This window comes from Portunus trituberculatus, chromosome 6 (genome assembly GCF_017591435.1).
Source record: "Portunus trituberculatus isolate SZX2019 chromosome 6, ASM1759143v1, whole genome shotgun sequence".
Lineage (NCBI taxonomy): Eukaryota > Metazoa > Arthropoda > Malacostraca > Decapoda > Portunidae > Portunus > Portunus trituberculatus.
The window spans coordinates 6,323,889-6,338,432 of NC_059260.1; the positions used below are offsets into that span (position 1 = coordinate 6,323,889).

The 14,544-nt window shown below is 36.6% G+C and overlaps 1 protein-coding gene across 1 annotated transcript in view; it reads left to right on the plus strand.

The window, feature by feature from the left end:
- LOC123518703 overlaps nucleotides 1-11,283 on the plus strand; it is a 13,846-nt gene extending 2,563 nt beyond the window's left edge. Inside the window, exons 2-5 of the mRNA XM_045279703.1 lie at nucleotides 3,761-3,819; nucleotides 3,905-4,229; nucleotides 9,485-9,565; nucleotides 9,857-11,283. Coding sequence (XP_045135638.1) covers nucleotides 3,818-3,819; nucleotides 3,905-4,229; nucleotides 9,485-9,565; nucleotides 9,857-10,816 — 1,368 coding nt within the window. The 5' untranslated portion in view covers nucleotides 3,761-3,817 and the 3' untranslated portion in view covers nucleotides 10,817-11,283. The remainder of the gene's footprint in view (nucleotides 1-3,760; nucleotides 3,820-3,904; nucleotides 4,230-9,484; nucleotides 9,566-9,856) is intronic.
- The last annotated feature ends 3,261 nt before the right edge of the window (nucleotides 11,284-14,544 follow it).

A 14,544-nucleotide genomic window follows, 5' to 3' on the forward strand; every position in this document is an offset into this window, starting at 1 on the left:
AAATAAATTGTATATTAAGACTAAAACAACATATTAAACCAGAAAATACAACCCATACACACACACACAAAAAAAAAAAGTAAATAAATAAATAAATAAAAAAATAAAGGATTTCAAACATCTTTTCCACATATTTGTTCCTGCTCCTCGTCTGTTGTCACACACACACACACACACACACACACACACACACACACACACACACACACACACACACACACACACACACACACACACACACACACACACACACACACACACACATACACACACACACACCACTAGCGAATTGAACCATCACATCACCAGACCACATGTAGATTTGAGTGGAAACTGACACATGGAGTTTGTCATCCTTCAGGACACAAAGGTCATGGCAGCACTACAATGCACAAGACACAGGTGGTGGCGGTGAAGGTACAGCTGGTAGATGTGACGTTGATGTGAGGGATTTCTATAGCACTCATATTGTTGGCTGAGGGGAGGATGATCTGGCCAGTGAACACATCAACGCTCTAACTGTCTAGTCTGGTTGAGGTGAAATTACCAGTCATTGAGGGAGATATTGATGTTTTATGCATTGGTGAATCTTGGTTAACTTCCCATACTCTAGATATTCTTATGAATGATCTCAACTCTAAGATTTTTAGATGTGACAATAGTTGAGGAGCAGGAACAAATATATATGGAAAAGATGTTTTAAATCCTATTTTAATGAGTATCGATGTACCAAAGCAAGGATGGGGCGGAGGATGTCTGCTTTGAGGTTCAGTGTAAAATTTTTTTTCCTAATCATAGTTGAGTGTGTGTACTGTCATTTTGAGGCACTGGCTACGTCTGGGGGCTATATTCAAGATGTGTTTGTATATATATATATATATATATATATATATATATATATATATATATATATATATATATATATATATATATATATATATATATATATATATATATATATATATATATATATATATATATATATATATATATATATATATATATTATTTTGGATGACGTTATTGATGACTTGTTTTCAAAGGGAAATAGAATAGGGATAAGATTATTAAGAATAAGAGCTTAATGCAAATTATTGATACACCAACAGCAATAACTATCTCGACTTTTGCACTGCTTGACCTCATTATGACAAACACACCTCACTTAGTTGTATTTCATCATGTTTTACATCAAACAATAGCAGACCATGACCTCATCTCTGTAACTGTTAAAGTCAGCAAAGCAAAGTGCCTCTGTGTCACCACAACGTTCAGACAGCTGGCTAATTTACAATATATATGTATACTCGTATGTCTACTGAAGGATATAGTATTTTACAGAACAAGTGAAGAAACAGCTTTATGTTCTTAATGAAGTTTATATTGAATGGCTGTACGTGTGCACCGAGGGGGACAAACGTTGTGAAGAAACCACCAGCACGCTGGATGGAGGATGACTTACCAGATGCAATCACACCGGAATGAAGCATAAACTAGACTTAAAAACTGATCCACAAAACAGTTTTACATGAATATAAGACAAAAAACTTTGTTTAAACTATGATAATGAGTTTATTAATTATAAGGATGAAATTTGTTCTGCATGGCAAGTTATCAAGGAAATGATTCCTAGTCCAAAGAACAAGTCCAGCACTTATGCCTTTGTTGTCTTGAAAGATAAAGTTGATGCATTCAAACATTTCTTCAACATTAGTGACACAACATTATAATCGTTCACAGGAACTAATTGGAGCTCACACTAATTCAACCATTCACTATAACAACTCCACTATTGATCCTCGCCTGCCTCCTCTTTAGACCCGAGCCTGCACGTACATACTAATACGATTATTCTAACAATTAAACACATAAACAAAACCCGCTGTGTTGGAACACACGGTATATCACTACGATTCCTGCAGGTTGTTCTGTTCGTCATTGCTTCTTACCTAACCTGCCTGGCTGCGTCATTAACACACCCCTTGTTATACAGGAACATTTGCCACATAATGCAAACACGCAGTAGTTGCCTCTCTCTCTAAGTTTGGTGATACTAGTGTTGTAGATAATTACTATCTATTGTGTCAAAAATACTTATGAAAATTGTTGCCAATCAACTTCTATGTTATTTAAAAAGCAGACGGCTCCTTTCAGACTCAACTTCAGACTCTCAGTTATCGATAGAGACAGCTCTCACTGTGATTAGACGTTACAAATAAAAAAATACAATAATATGCTCCACAAAAGTATTGCTTTCGATAACACCAGTCACAAAATTATTTTGAGTATATGTAAAAAAAGCTTAACAAATTATTTTTGGTTTGATAATTATCTATATAATAGAACTATGTCTGTCAGGTGAAATGGGTTAATGTCCGAAGACCATAATGTCAACTATGGAGCCCCACAAGGCCCATTTTTGTTTTGTAAGTATGTGAATGATTTTTCAGAGTATACGTTAACGGGCTTCATAGCGCAGTGTGCAGAGGGTGCATAATCATTAGACACAGGTACCTATCGGGAATATCCATCAGCTCATCAAAGACACGGAAGCAACTCTTAAACAACGTAAAAGTTATTTACTAAACAATGACATACTCTTGAATCAAAGTAAAACACAATGCACTTTCCTAGATAATCGCCAATTCTTACCTAATATTCCTCCTACCATTACAATATATTTTAATAGAGAGTAGCCAGATAAAAAAGAGAGAATAAAGAAAACGTAGGTGTGTATTTCAATAGATATCTGTTATTTGATGTACATTTGAATGAATTACAGAAAAAGTTCACTGGTGTATTAATGTACACAAATCAAATTGGTAACTGTTTTGATAACTACATGAATTCTTATCATTCAGGCACTTGCAGGAAGTTCAACATGTTATTTTTATTCAAGTATGGGGCTAAACAAATGATACCCTACTGTGCAAGACACAAAAGCTACAAAACTTTGCAGCATAAGTACCTGTGGGAGGTGCAGGAAACATGATTGTGTATCTCCTTGCTTTGAAAAGCTGAAATGACTTAGGGTTAGGATAAACATATATTTGATACTTGCACAATAGTGTGTATTATGTATAAAGTTTTGCGAGGATATTATCCATTTTTTTCTTTTTTTTTATCTATTTTTTTATTCATTTTTTAGTTAGTAAATGATATGACGAATCGTGTCACTACTTACTTGACAAAGAAACAGTTTATGATTGTGTTCCCCGAACCAGAGCAGACAGTGGTGCCAGGGCCAGGGCCAGGGCCAGGGCCAGGGCCAGTGTTCTCACGCTGTTAGACTCGAAGTGGTGGAATGAACTCCCAGCCACCATCACTCAAGACAAAGGCCTAAACTGTTTTAAAACATATCTCAAAAAGAAAAAAAAAAAAAAAAAAAAAAAAAACTTATCTGCAAATATTGTGAACTATTTCAGAGATATGATTTTGACGCATCAAAATGTGAATTAAATCATAACCTTTTCACTACATTATTCTTATTGTTTTATTATTACTTGAAGTAACAATAATTATAATTACCTTGAAGTGGACATTGCACTATTATGTAAAATTCAATATTTCTTAATCATTTTTTTTTTTATATAATTGTAATACTTTAGATGAATGTTTTGACTTATATGATGTCAACATTATGTCAATTCAATGTAGGCTACTTAATAACCACCGTGGTGAAATAAAGAATCTGAATCTCTCTCTCTCTCTCTCTTTTTCTTTTTCTATTTATTTATTTATCTCTATCTATTTATTTACAGAGGACAATGAAGTGAGAGATGATACAGACTCGCAAAGTAACATCACGTCCTTCCTAAATGTAAGTAAAGCAAGTTATTTGTGTGTACCCTCAAAACCATCTATCAAAGAAAATATAAATGAATTCTTCCCTTCTATTTATGTAGGCTCTCTTGGGCGTCTCGATGGCTTCTGTGGGCGGTGTGGTGTGGATGGGCGTCAAGGTGGGTGTGGGCCTCCATCCCTTCCACCTCAACACTCCCTCTATCGCCTCCACATCCTCCATCCGCCCGCCTGCTTTCTCTCCACCAAGAACCACGTGGCGATGTTTACAGATTGTCAAAGAAAACGAACCTGACTGGAAGGTTTGAAAGGGACACTTCTTCATTTTCTGCTCCTCTCACGATACCGTCTAATGATACAGATGAAGTGATGGTGAGGACTATGAGAGAGGAAGGAAATGGGGATGGTGATGATGGTGATGCTGGAAAGGTTTGTTTTTGTTGATTGCGTTATTTTTTATCTATCTATTTTTTTGTCGTTTTTGTCACCCTTGTTCTTGTTCTTACTCTTTTTATTTATTTTCATTTTCATTTTCTTCCTTTTTAATACTTAACGAGGATAATGATGATGATGATAATGACGATACCAGTGATGATGATAATAATGATAATAATAATAGCAAACACAAACAGGATATACACACACACAGAACCATACAATTATGTAAGTCCTGCAGATGATGGAGATAAAACAGTGTATGGCAGGAAGTGTGAATACGTGAATGTGTGTGTGTGTGTGTGTGTGTGTGTGTGTGTGTGTGTGTGTGTGTGTGTGTGTGTCCTTATCCTTTATCTATCCTCCTTTCCCTTCACCTTCTCAGGGTTTCCAGTTCTACCCTTACGTTGAGAAAAAGGGAAGGTTTCAACATAGCCCAGCCTTTCCTAAACATTCCTTTAGTTCCCCCTTAGAGGAAAGTTTTCTCAGCGCACTTTTTAACGCTTTGCCTTTGGGATTTTCACCTTTAGCGGAAGCACCTTTTAAAAAATCCTTGTCTGAGGGTGGTGATGGTGATGGTGGTGGTGGTGGTGGTGGTGGTGGTGGTGGTGGGAAGCGTGAAGTGGGTGATGGTGATGAGCATAGTGTTAAAAATGAGCTAAGTGATTACAGTGAGTCTAGTAATCATGAGTATGGTGAGGATTATGAGTATCATGATAGTAATGATGATAATAGTGAATATGAGTATGATGAGTACAGTTATTATTACGACTATGATGATGATACAAATGATGATAGTGACTACAGTGGTGATAATGACAATAATGGTGATGAGAATGATAGTGAATATGAGCAAAATGATAAGTGCAGTTATAATTACACCTCTGCTAATGATACAAATGATGATAGTGACTGCGGTGGTGATAATGACAACAATAGTGGTGAAAGTGATAGCGAACATGAGAATAATGATGAGTACAGTTACCATCACATCTCTGCGAATGATACAAATGATGATAGTGACTATAGTGGTGATAATGACAACAATAGTGGTGAAAATGATAGTGAACATGAGGACAGTTATCACCACACCTCTTCTAATGATACAAATGATGATAGTGATTATAGTGGTGATAATGACAACAATGGTGGTGAAAGTGATAGCGAGAATAATGAAAGTGAGGCAGGGTCTCAGTATTATTATGAGGATGTGGAGGATAATGCAAATGAGACTGAAGTTATTAGTAATTTAATCGCTAGTGATAGTGAGCTTGTAATTCCAGGTGAAAATGACACAATCACTAAATATGAGAATGAAAGTAATAGTGAAATTGGCAGTAGTTCAGGTGATTACTATGATGATGATGATAATAATGATAATAATAATAATAATAATAATAATAATGATAATAATAATAATAATAATAATAATAATAATAATAATAATAATAATAATGAAACTACAGGTACAGATGAAAATGAGGATTATGACTATGATTATGCAGTTTTAGCTGAAAATGACGAAGTTAGTGAATATGACGGAGGTGTTAGGAATGCAACTTTCTATGATGATGATGATGATGATGATGATGATGATGAAGAGTTTCCAGCTTTAGATGAAAATGATAATAATAGTAAGTATGATAATGAGAGTGCAAATTTAGGTGAAAATGACATTGATTATGAATACGATAATGAAAATATCAGTAAACCAACATTATATGATGAAAATGAAGTTAAGGCTGTAAATGAAAGTGATAATGATAGTGTGTATGAAAATGACACTACAATTTTAGGTGAAAATGATCTGAATAGTGAAGATGAAGGTGCATATTTTACAGTTGCCTCTAATACAAATACCGAAAGCAACGAATACATCACTATCACAGATGAAAGTGACCAAACTAATGAAAATGAAACAGTGAGCGATGAAAATTATGATGATGATGATGATGATGATGATTACTATTATTACTATGAGACGGCTGAACAGGAGGCTGCAGATAGTGAAGATGAGATTGATAGTGGTAGTGATAATGAATATGATTACTATGATTACTATGACTACTATGAAACGGGTGACCAAGAAGTTGCTGTTAGTGAAGGTGAGAGTAATAGTGATAGTGAATTAGATGATGAAGTATATTATTACGATTATGATGATAGTGAAGCTAATAATAATAATAATAATAATAATAATAATAATAATAATAATAATAATAATAATAATAATAATAATAATAATAATAATAATAATAATCAAACTACAGGTACAGATGAAAATGAGGATTATGACTATGATGTTTATGCAGTTTTAGCTGAAAATGACAAAGTTAGTGAATATGACGGAGGTGTTAGGAATGCAACTTTCTATGATGATGACGACGATGATGATGATGATGATGATGATGATGATGAAGAGGTTCCAGCTTTAGATGAAAATGATAATAATAGTAAGTATGATAATGAGAGTGCAAATTTAGGAGAAAATGACATTGATTATGAATACGATAATGAAAATATCAGTAAACCAACATTATATGATGAAAATGAAGTTAAGGCTGTAAATGAAAGTGATAATGATAGTGTATATGAAAATGACACTACAATTTTAGGTGAAAATGATCTGAATAGTGAAGATGAAGGTACATATTTTACAGTTGCCTCTAATACAAATACCGAAAGCAACGAATACATCACTATCACAGATGAAAGTGACCAAACTAATGAAAATGAAACAGTGAGCGATGAAAATTATTATCATTATTATGATGATGATGATGAGACGGCTGAACAGGAGGCTGCAGATAGTGAAGATGAGATTGATAGTGGTAGTGATAGTGAATATGATTACTATGATTACTATGACTACTATGAAACGGGTGACCAAGAAGTTGCTGTTAGTGAAGGTGAGAGTAATAGTGATAGTGAATTAGATGATGAAGTATATTATTACGATTATGATGATAGTGAAGCTAATAATAATAGTAATAATAGTAATAATAATAATAATAATAATAATAATAATAATAATAATAATAATAATAATAATAATAATAATGATAATAATGAAACTACAGGTACAGATGAAAATGAGGATTATGATTACGATGTTTATGCAGTTTTAGCTGAAAATGACGAAGTTAGTGAATATGACGGAGGTGTTAGGAATGCAACTTTCTATGATGATGACGACGATGATGATGATGATGAAGAGGTTCCAGCTTTAGATGAAAATGATAATAATAGTAAGTATGATAATGAGAGTGCAAATTTAGGTGAAAATGACATTGATTATGAATACGATGATGAAAATATCAGTAAACCAACATTATATGATGAAAATGAAGTTAAGGCTGTAAATGAAAGTGATAATGATAGTGTGTATGAAAATGACACTACAATTTTAGGTGAAAATGATCTGAATAGTGAAGATGAAGGTGCATATTTTACAGTTGCCTCTAATACAAATACCGAAAGCAACGAATACATCACTATCACAGATGAAAGTGACCAAACTAATGAAAATGAAATAGCGAACGATGAAAATTATGATGATGATGATGATGATGATGATGATTACTATTATTACTATGAGACGGCTGAACAGGAGGCTGCAGATAGTGAAGATGAGATTGATAGTGATAGTGATAGTGAATATGATTATTATGATTACTATGACTACTATGAAACGGATGACCAAGAAGCTGCTGATAGTGAAGGTGAGAGTAATAGTGATAGTGAATTAGATGATGAAGTATATTATTACGATTATAATGATGGTGAAGCTAATAGTGATGATAATGACAATAACAATAAAAGTAGTGACAGTGACAGTGATGGTGAGAGTGGTAAAGATGGCGAAGATGAATCAGATGGTGATGATGGAGTTGAAGCTAATGATAATGAAGATGATCCAGGTACTGATAATGATGGTGATGGTGATGATGATGGTGACTATTACTATGATTCTGACTATGACGCTGATGGTGATAGTGAATTGAATGATTATGATGATGGTGAAGCTAATAATGATGATGATAATAGTAATAATAACGACAAGAATGAAAATGATCCAGATAGTGACAGTGAAGGTGAGGGTGATAAAGACGCTAATAAAGATAGTGAAGATGAACCAGATGCCGATGATGGAGATAAAGCTGGTGATAGTGAAGATGATCCAGGGACTGATAGTGATGATGATGGTGATGACGATGATGGTGACTACGACTATTACTATGATTCTGACTATGACTACTATGACACAAGTGACCAGGAGGCAGTTGATAGTGAGGGGAATGCAGATGGTGATGATGATTACTATGATTATTATGATGAATCTGGTGATGGTGAAGGGGTGGAGTATGAAGAGTATTATGATTATGAAGAAGGGGAAGGAGGAGAAGAAGAAGAAGGAGGAGGAGGAGGAGGAGTAGGAGGAGGAGGAGAAGGAGAAGGAGATGAAAATGAAGCAGAAATAGAAGACGGAGAAGAAGGAGGAGGAGGAGGAGGAGGAGGAGGAGGAGGAGAAGGAGAAGGAGATGAGGAAACAGATGAATATGACGGAACTGATTATGATTATGACTATGACTATTATAGTGAGGGGAACAATGATGGTGATGGTGAGGATGGTGAAGATAGTGACGGTGCAGGGGATACTGAGAATGACGGTGATGAGACGGATGCAACACAATCCCAGAATAGTACCAGTATTGATAGTGATTTTGATAGTAATAGTAGTGATAGTAGTAGTAGTAGTGGTGGTGAAAGTAGTGATGATGATGATAGTAGTGGTAGCAGTAGTAGTAATGATAGTAGTAGTAGTGGGTAGTGAGAGTGATGATGATGATAGTGGTAGTAGTAGTAGTAGTAGTAGTAGTAGTGGTAGCGATGATACTAATGATAACAATATTGATAGTAGTAGTAGTAGTAGTAGTAGTAGTAGTAGTAGTAGTAGTAGTAGTAGTACACCAACCGCGACTACTACTATTCCTACCACCACCACCAGCCCCACTCCCACCACCACCACTCCCACCACCACACCCACTACCACCACCACCACTCCCACCACCACCACCACCACCACCACTCCCACCACCACCACCACCTCCACTCCCACCACCACCACCACCTCCACTCCCACCACCACCACCAGCATCACAGAAGAGGGTATAATAATAGTCCCCATAACCTTCCCTCCCTCCTACGTGCCCCCCGCCCCTCCTTCCTCTGGGGTCAGCGTGATGCAGTCGGGTCAGCTCTTCGTCCCAGGTCAAGTTCCTGCCGGGGTCACGGTCACCACCAGCCCGGGAGGTCGTCACGTGATACAGGTGGGTGGTAATAGCAGTAGTAGTAGTAGTAGTAGTAGTAGTAGTAGTAGTAGTAGTAGTTGTCGTTCTTATCTTTATTGTTGTTGTTTTCTAAAACCACATAGATCATTAGGCAGGTTCTCGTGAATGTTTTTCGTGTTAATAACCAGAAAATCTTATTAATCTGTCACAAGAACTATACGTAAAAGAAAACAACAAGATCCGTGTAACAGTTTTGTGCAGAAGTGTTTCAGAATAGTGTCTAATGTATCTGTATTCCCTATGACGTCATCCTTGCCTATCCGCCCTCAGATTCCGCCGGGGATGAAGTGGCGCGACGTGGAGGGCTCGCTGACCAACCCCGAGGCGCGGAAGACGTGGCGGGAGATCTTCAACGTGGTACTGTCCCTGCGGCGAGAAGAGGAGAAGAAACTCTTGATGAACGTCACAGACAACCCCCTCACCATCACGCCAGTCCGTTCAGCCGATGTCAACATTCCTATGTCCATCACTCTTCCTGAAATTGAGGAAACAATAAAAACTGCGGACTTGAAACGGCTGAAAAAGATGAAAAAACGCCTTCGAAAGCTCATCCGCCAAGCCAGACGGAATCAACGAAAGCTGCTTCTTCGCGTCCCCAGCAGCGTAGGCAATCCTCCGCCAGGGATCAGCGTCATTTCAGCCTCCGGAGGCGAGCAGGTGATACAAATACCCAATACTGTCAAGTGGAGCGAAGTGAGAGGCTCCTTCCCAAGCGCAGCGGAGAACGAAGTGTGGCGCCAAATCTTTCGGTCCCGCGACGCAAGCACTAAGATGATTCGTGAGAGCGTGGATGAGGTGCTGGCGGGAAACTGGCTGGTGTCGGACGAGATTGAGAAACGTAGTGCTCAGATTCGGATGAAGGGAAAAGTGAAGGATAAGAAGCCATCCAAGAATAACAATGGTAAGATGAAAGACAAGGGGAAAAATAAGAACTTGATGGCTTTGAGACGGAGAGTGAAAAATCGCTTGAAAAAACAGTATTTGCTGAAGATGACCAGGAGGAAAATGAAAAATCGGATGAAGAATTTTAAAAGGAAAATGAAAAATAAAGCAAAAAAGAAGAAGGCCAAGGGAAAAATTAAAGATAGAAAGCCAAATCAAAACTTGGTGAAAATCGGAAATAAGGAAATGGAAAATAAAATAAAAATAATACTTTGTCTAAGAATGGAAACCGTTTCAAAGGAAGCAAGAAAAGAAACAAAAACAAGAAGAAAAGAAGAAAGTGGATAACAAGAGGAGGAACAAACAACCTCAACAAAAACAAGAAGAAAAGAAGAAAGTGGATAACAAGAGGAGGAAAAAACAAACTCAAGAAAAACAATAAAAAGAAAGAGCGTAAGAGGAACAAGAAGAGAAACAAAGGAAAAGACAAGAAACGGAAACAAAACATACACAAACTTATAGACAAAGCATTGGGTCGAAAAAAGAAAATAAACAAGGAGATGAAGAAACTGAAGAAGAAAATCAAGAAAAAGAAACAGAGAATGAAGGAAGCCAATAAAACAAGAAACAAGGAAAAGAACAAAAAGAACAAAGAGGAAACGAGGGATCTACAAAAACCAACGACAGATTTGAATGAAAAAGAAAACGGGAATAACACATTTTCTCTTACCAAAGAAAACGGAAATCCCAGAAAAGGAGAAAAACTGAAAATTAAGAAAAAGAAGAAAAAAGACAAAAATAAACAAATGAAGAGGAAGAAGAACAAGAATAAAAATAAAAAAGTAAATTTAGAAAAGAGAATGAAGTTTAATAAAGATAAGAGAAAGCAAATGAGAAAGAAATTAAGGAGGAAAATGAAGAAGAAAAAGAAGAAAGAAAGGAAAAAGGCCAAAATCACAAGTAAACAAGTAAACAAACAAAAGCAAACAAACCCAATTTTCTTTCCAATAAGCAGAATGGGTAACCAAGACAAAACAGAAGAGAAGAACAAGGAATGGAAGATAAACATTGTGGAGGAAAGAAAGAAGAAAAACACAAAGATTCAGAATTAACGAAAAACAAGAACTGAAAAAGGCAAGAAAAGAGAGGAAAAAGGAGAAAAAGAAGAGGATGAAGAAGAAAAAGAAAAATAGGAATAGGAAGAAAAATAAAAAGAACAAGAAGAAAAGCGATAATAAAAAGGCCTGGGAGAAGAAGAAGAAGAAGGAAGAGAAAAAGAAGAATAAGAAAAAGAGAATGATAAGAAGAAAAACCAAAGAAAATATTATCATTGGTATTAAAGAGAAAACAAAGAAGAAAAAAGTCAAGTAAGGTTTTGTAGTTTATTTTTGTAGGTTTTTTTTATTTCACTTACTATTATTACTACTACTACTACTACTACTACTTCTTCTTCTTCTTCTTCTTCTTCTTCTTCTTCTTCTTCTTCTTCTTCTTCTTCTTCTTCTTCTTCTTCTTCTTCTTCTTCTTCTTCTTTCTTTTCTTTTTCTATATCTTCTTCTTCTTCTTCTTCTTCTTCTTCTTCTTCTTCTTCTTCTTCTTCTTCTTCTTCTTCTTTTTCTCCTCCTCCTCCTCCTCCTTTCTTCTTCTTGTTCTTGTTGTTGTTCTTCTACTACTACTACTACTACTACTACTACTACTACTACTACTACTACTACTACAGATTTGTTTGTTGTGTGTCGAAGTACAAATGTGAAAGAAGAAGAAGTTGTTAGTGTGTAGTTCTTGATTCTGTAGTATTGTGTTGTGTTGTGTTGTTAGTTGTAGTGTTGTGTAGGTTTTTTTTTTTTGTTAGTGTCTATTGTGTTGTTTTGTTGTTTTGTGTTTGTAGTGATAAAAAAAAAGTAGAAAGTTGTTGTTGTTTGAATCTCTTTGTCTTTATTTCTTTCTTTGCATTCTTCTTCATTGTTTTTTTTTTAATCTTCATTTTCGCTTTTTTTTTTTTTAATCTTGAGTCTGTTTGTTTATTTATTTACTTATTTATTTTTCGTTTCTATCGTTTATATATTTCCTATTTTTTTTCTCAGCAAGTAAGTTCAGGTTAGACTAGAGTGTGTTAGGTTTGATCAAGTTAGGTTAGGTTAGGTTAGGTTAGGTCAAGTTAAGATAGCATACGTTATGTCAAGTGATGTCAGGCGAGATTAGATCAAGATAAGATAGGCTAGATCATCTCGAGTTATGCTATGGCAGGTCAAGTTAAGCTGGGTCAAGTCAAGTTAGTTCAGGGTAAGTTAGGCAAAGGTAAACTGGGTCAGGTTATGTTTTGTCGCTCAAGTTATGTTAGGTCAAGTTATGTTAGGCTATGTCAGGTCAACTTAAGCTAGGTCATGTTAAGTTCGGTTATGTCTGGTCAAGTTAAATTAGATCAGATTAAGTTAGGCTACGTCAGATTTAGTTAGGCTACGTCAGATTAAGTTAGGGCTACGTCAGATTAAGTTAGGGCTAAGTCAGATTAAGTTAGGCTAAGTCAGATTAAGTTGGGCTAAGTCAGATTAAGTTAGGGTAAGTCAGATTAAGTTAGGCTAAGTCAGATTAAGTTGGGGTAAGTCAGATTAAGTTAGGGTAAGTCAGATTAAGTTAGGGTAAGTCAGATTAAGTTAGGGCTAAATCAGATCAAGTTAGGGTAAGTCAGATTAAGTTAGGCTAAGTCAGATTAAGTTAGGCTAGGTCAGGTCAAGTTAAGGGTAGGTCAGGTTAAGTTAGGGTGCTATCCATCTCAGACTCCATGAAGCACAGTCTTTAACTAATATCTAGTAAACAAACACTGGATCACTATGTCATTTCACCACAGCTTGCTTGACACCGTGGCCTGACTCACCTCCCATCCCCCCTACACTGTTCTGCCGGGTGTCACTAAGCATATTATCAAAGAATATTATTAAAAAAGACAAGAAGACCAAGAACAAAAAGAAGAGGAGGAGAAGGGCGAGAAAAATGATGAGAGAGAGAGAGAGAGAGAGAGAGAGAGAGAGAGAGAGAGAGAGAGAGAGAGAGAGAGAGAGAATAAGGAAAAGAAAAGATGATTAAGACAGGGAAGGATTTACGTGATGTTTTTTGTGACGCGTATCACTTTCCCACCTCTCCATCTACTCTCCTTCTATTCCTCTCTCCTTGCCCTCCTGCTGCCCAGTGACCATAGCCCCTCCACACCTCACAGACCCCCCACACCTCACAGCCCCCCTTCACCTCACAGCCTCTCTACACCTCACATCCCCTCTACACCTCACAGTCCCTCCACATCTCACAGCCCCTCTTCACCTTACAGCCCCTCTACACCACATAGTCCCTGTAGCTACATTTCACAACTACTCCCGGATGTTGAGGCGGCTCTTGTCAGCTTCGTCTTCAAAGCAATAAAGTGCATTCCAACACACACACACACACACACACACACACACACACACACACACACACACACACACACACACCTAATATTCTCCCACTACATACCGATTATTACTCCGCAGCATTAAGTAATTATTATTGTGTGTACTGTGTGCAGCCAAAGCCTTACAGAAAACAGTTTACAAATCACAAATCAAAATTCTTGTTGTCAGTGAATAAAAGTACAGGCAACACACCAATGCAATGGTTGTTAGGTGGGACGTTTAAAACACACATGGCAGCTCACTCTCCTCTTGACGAGTGCTTGCCAGGATGGGCCGCCTCCAAAGCGTTAGGGCCCACTCCGTCCCTTTCTTTTTAGGGACGGATAACTAACAAACAAGGGTGTCCGCGATACTCCTGATAACGTTCCTTTAGATAACACGATATTCTTTGTAGGTGATCAGATTGTGTTTTGTTCTGCGAATTTCACCTATTGATGTACTGCTATTGGAATTGTTGTGCTGCTGGTGGGCTTTGTGTTGTCATTTGAACGACACTGTGTTGAGCTGCATTGCCATCACAAAATGAGTATCATGTCATGGATGTAATCACAAGAATATCGTGACCAAATACTTGATGTTACTGAATGTGAGACACCCTAGCACCGTAACAAAAACACTTAACAGCCATTG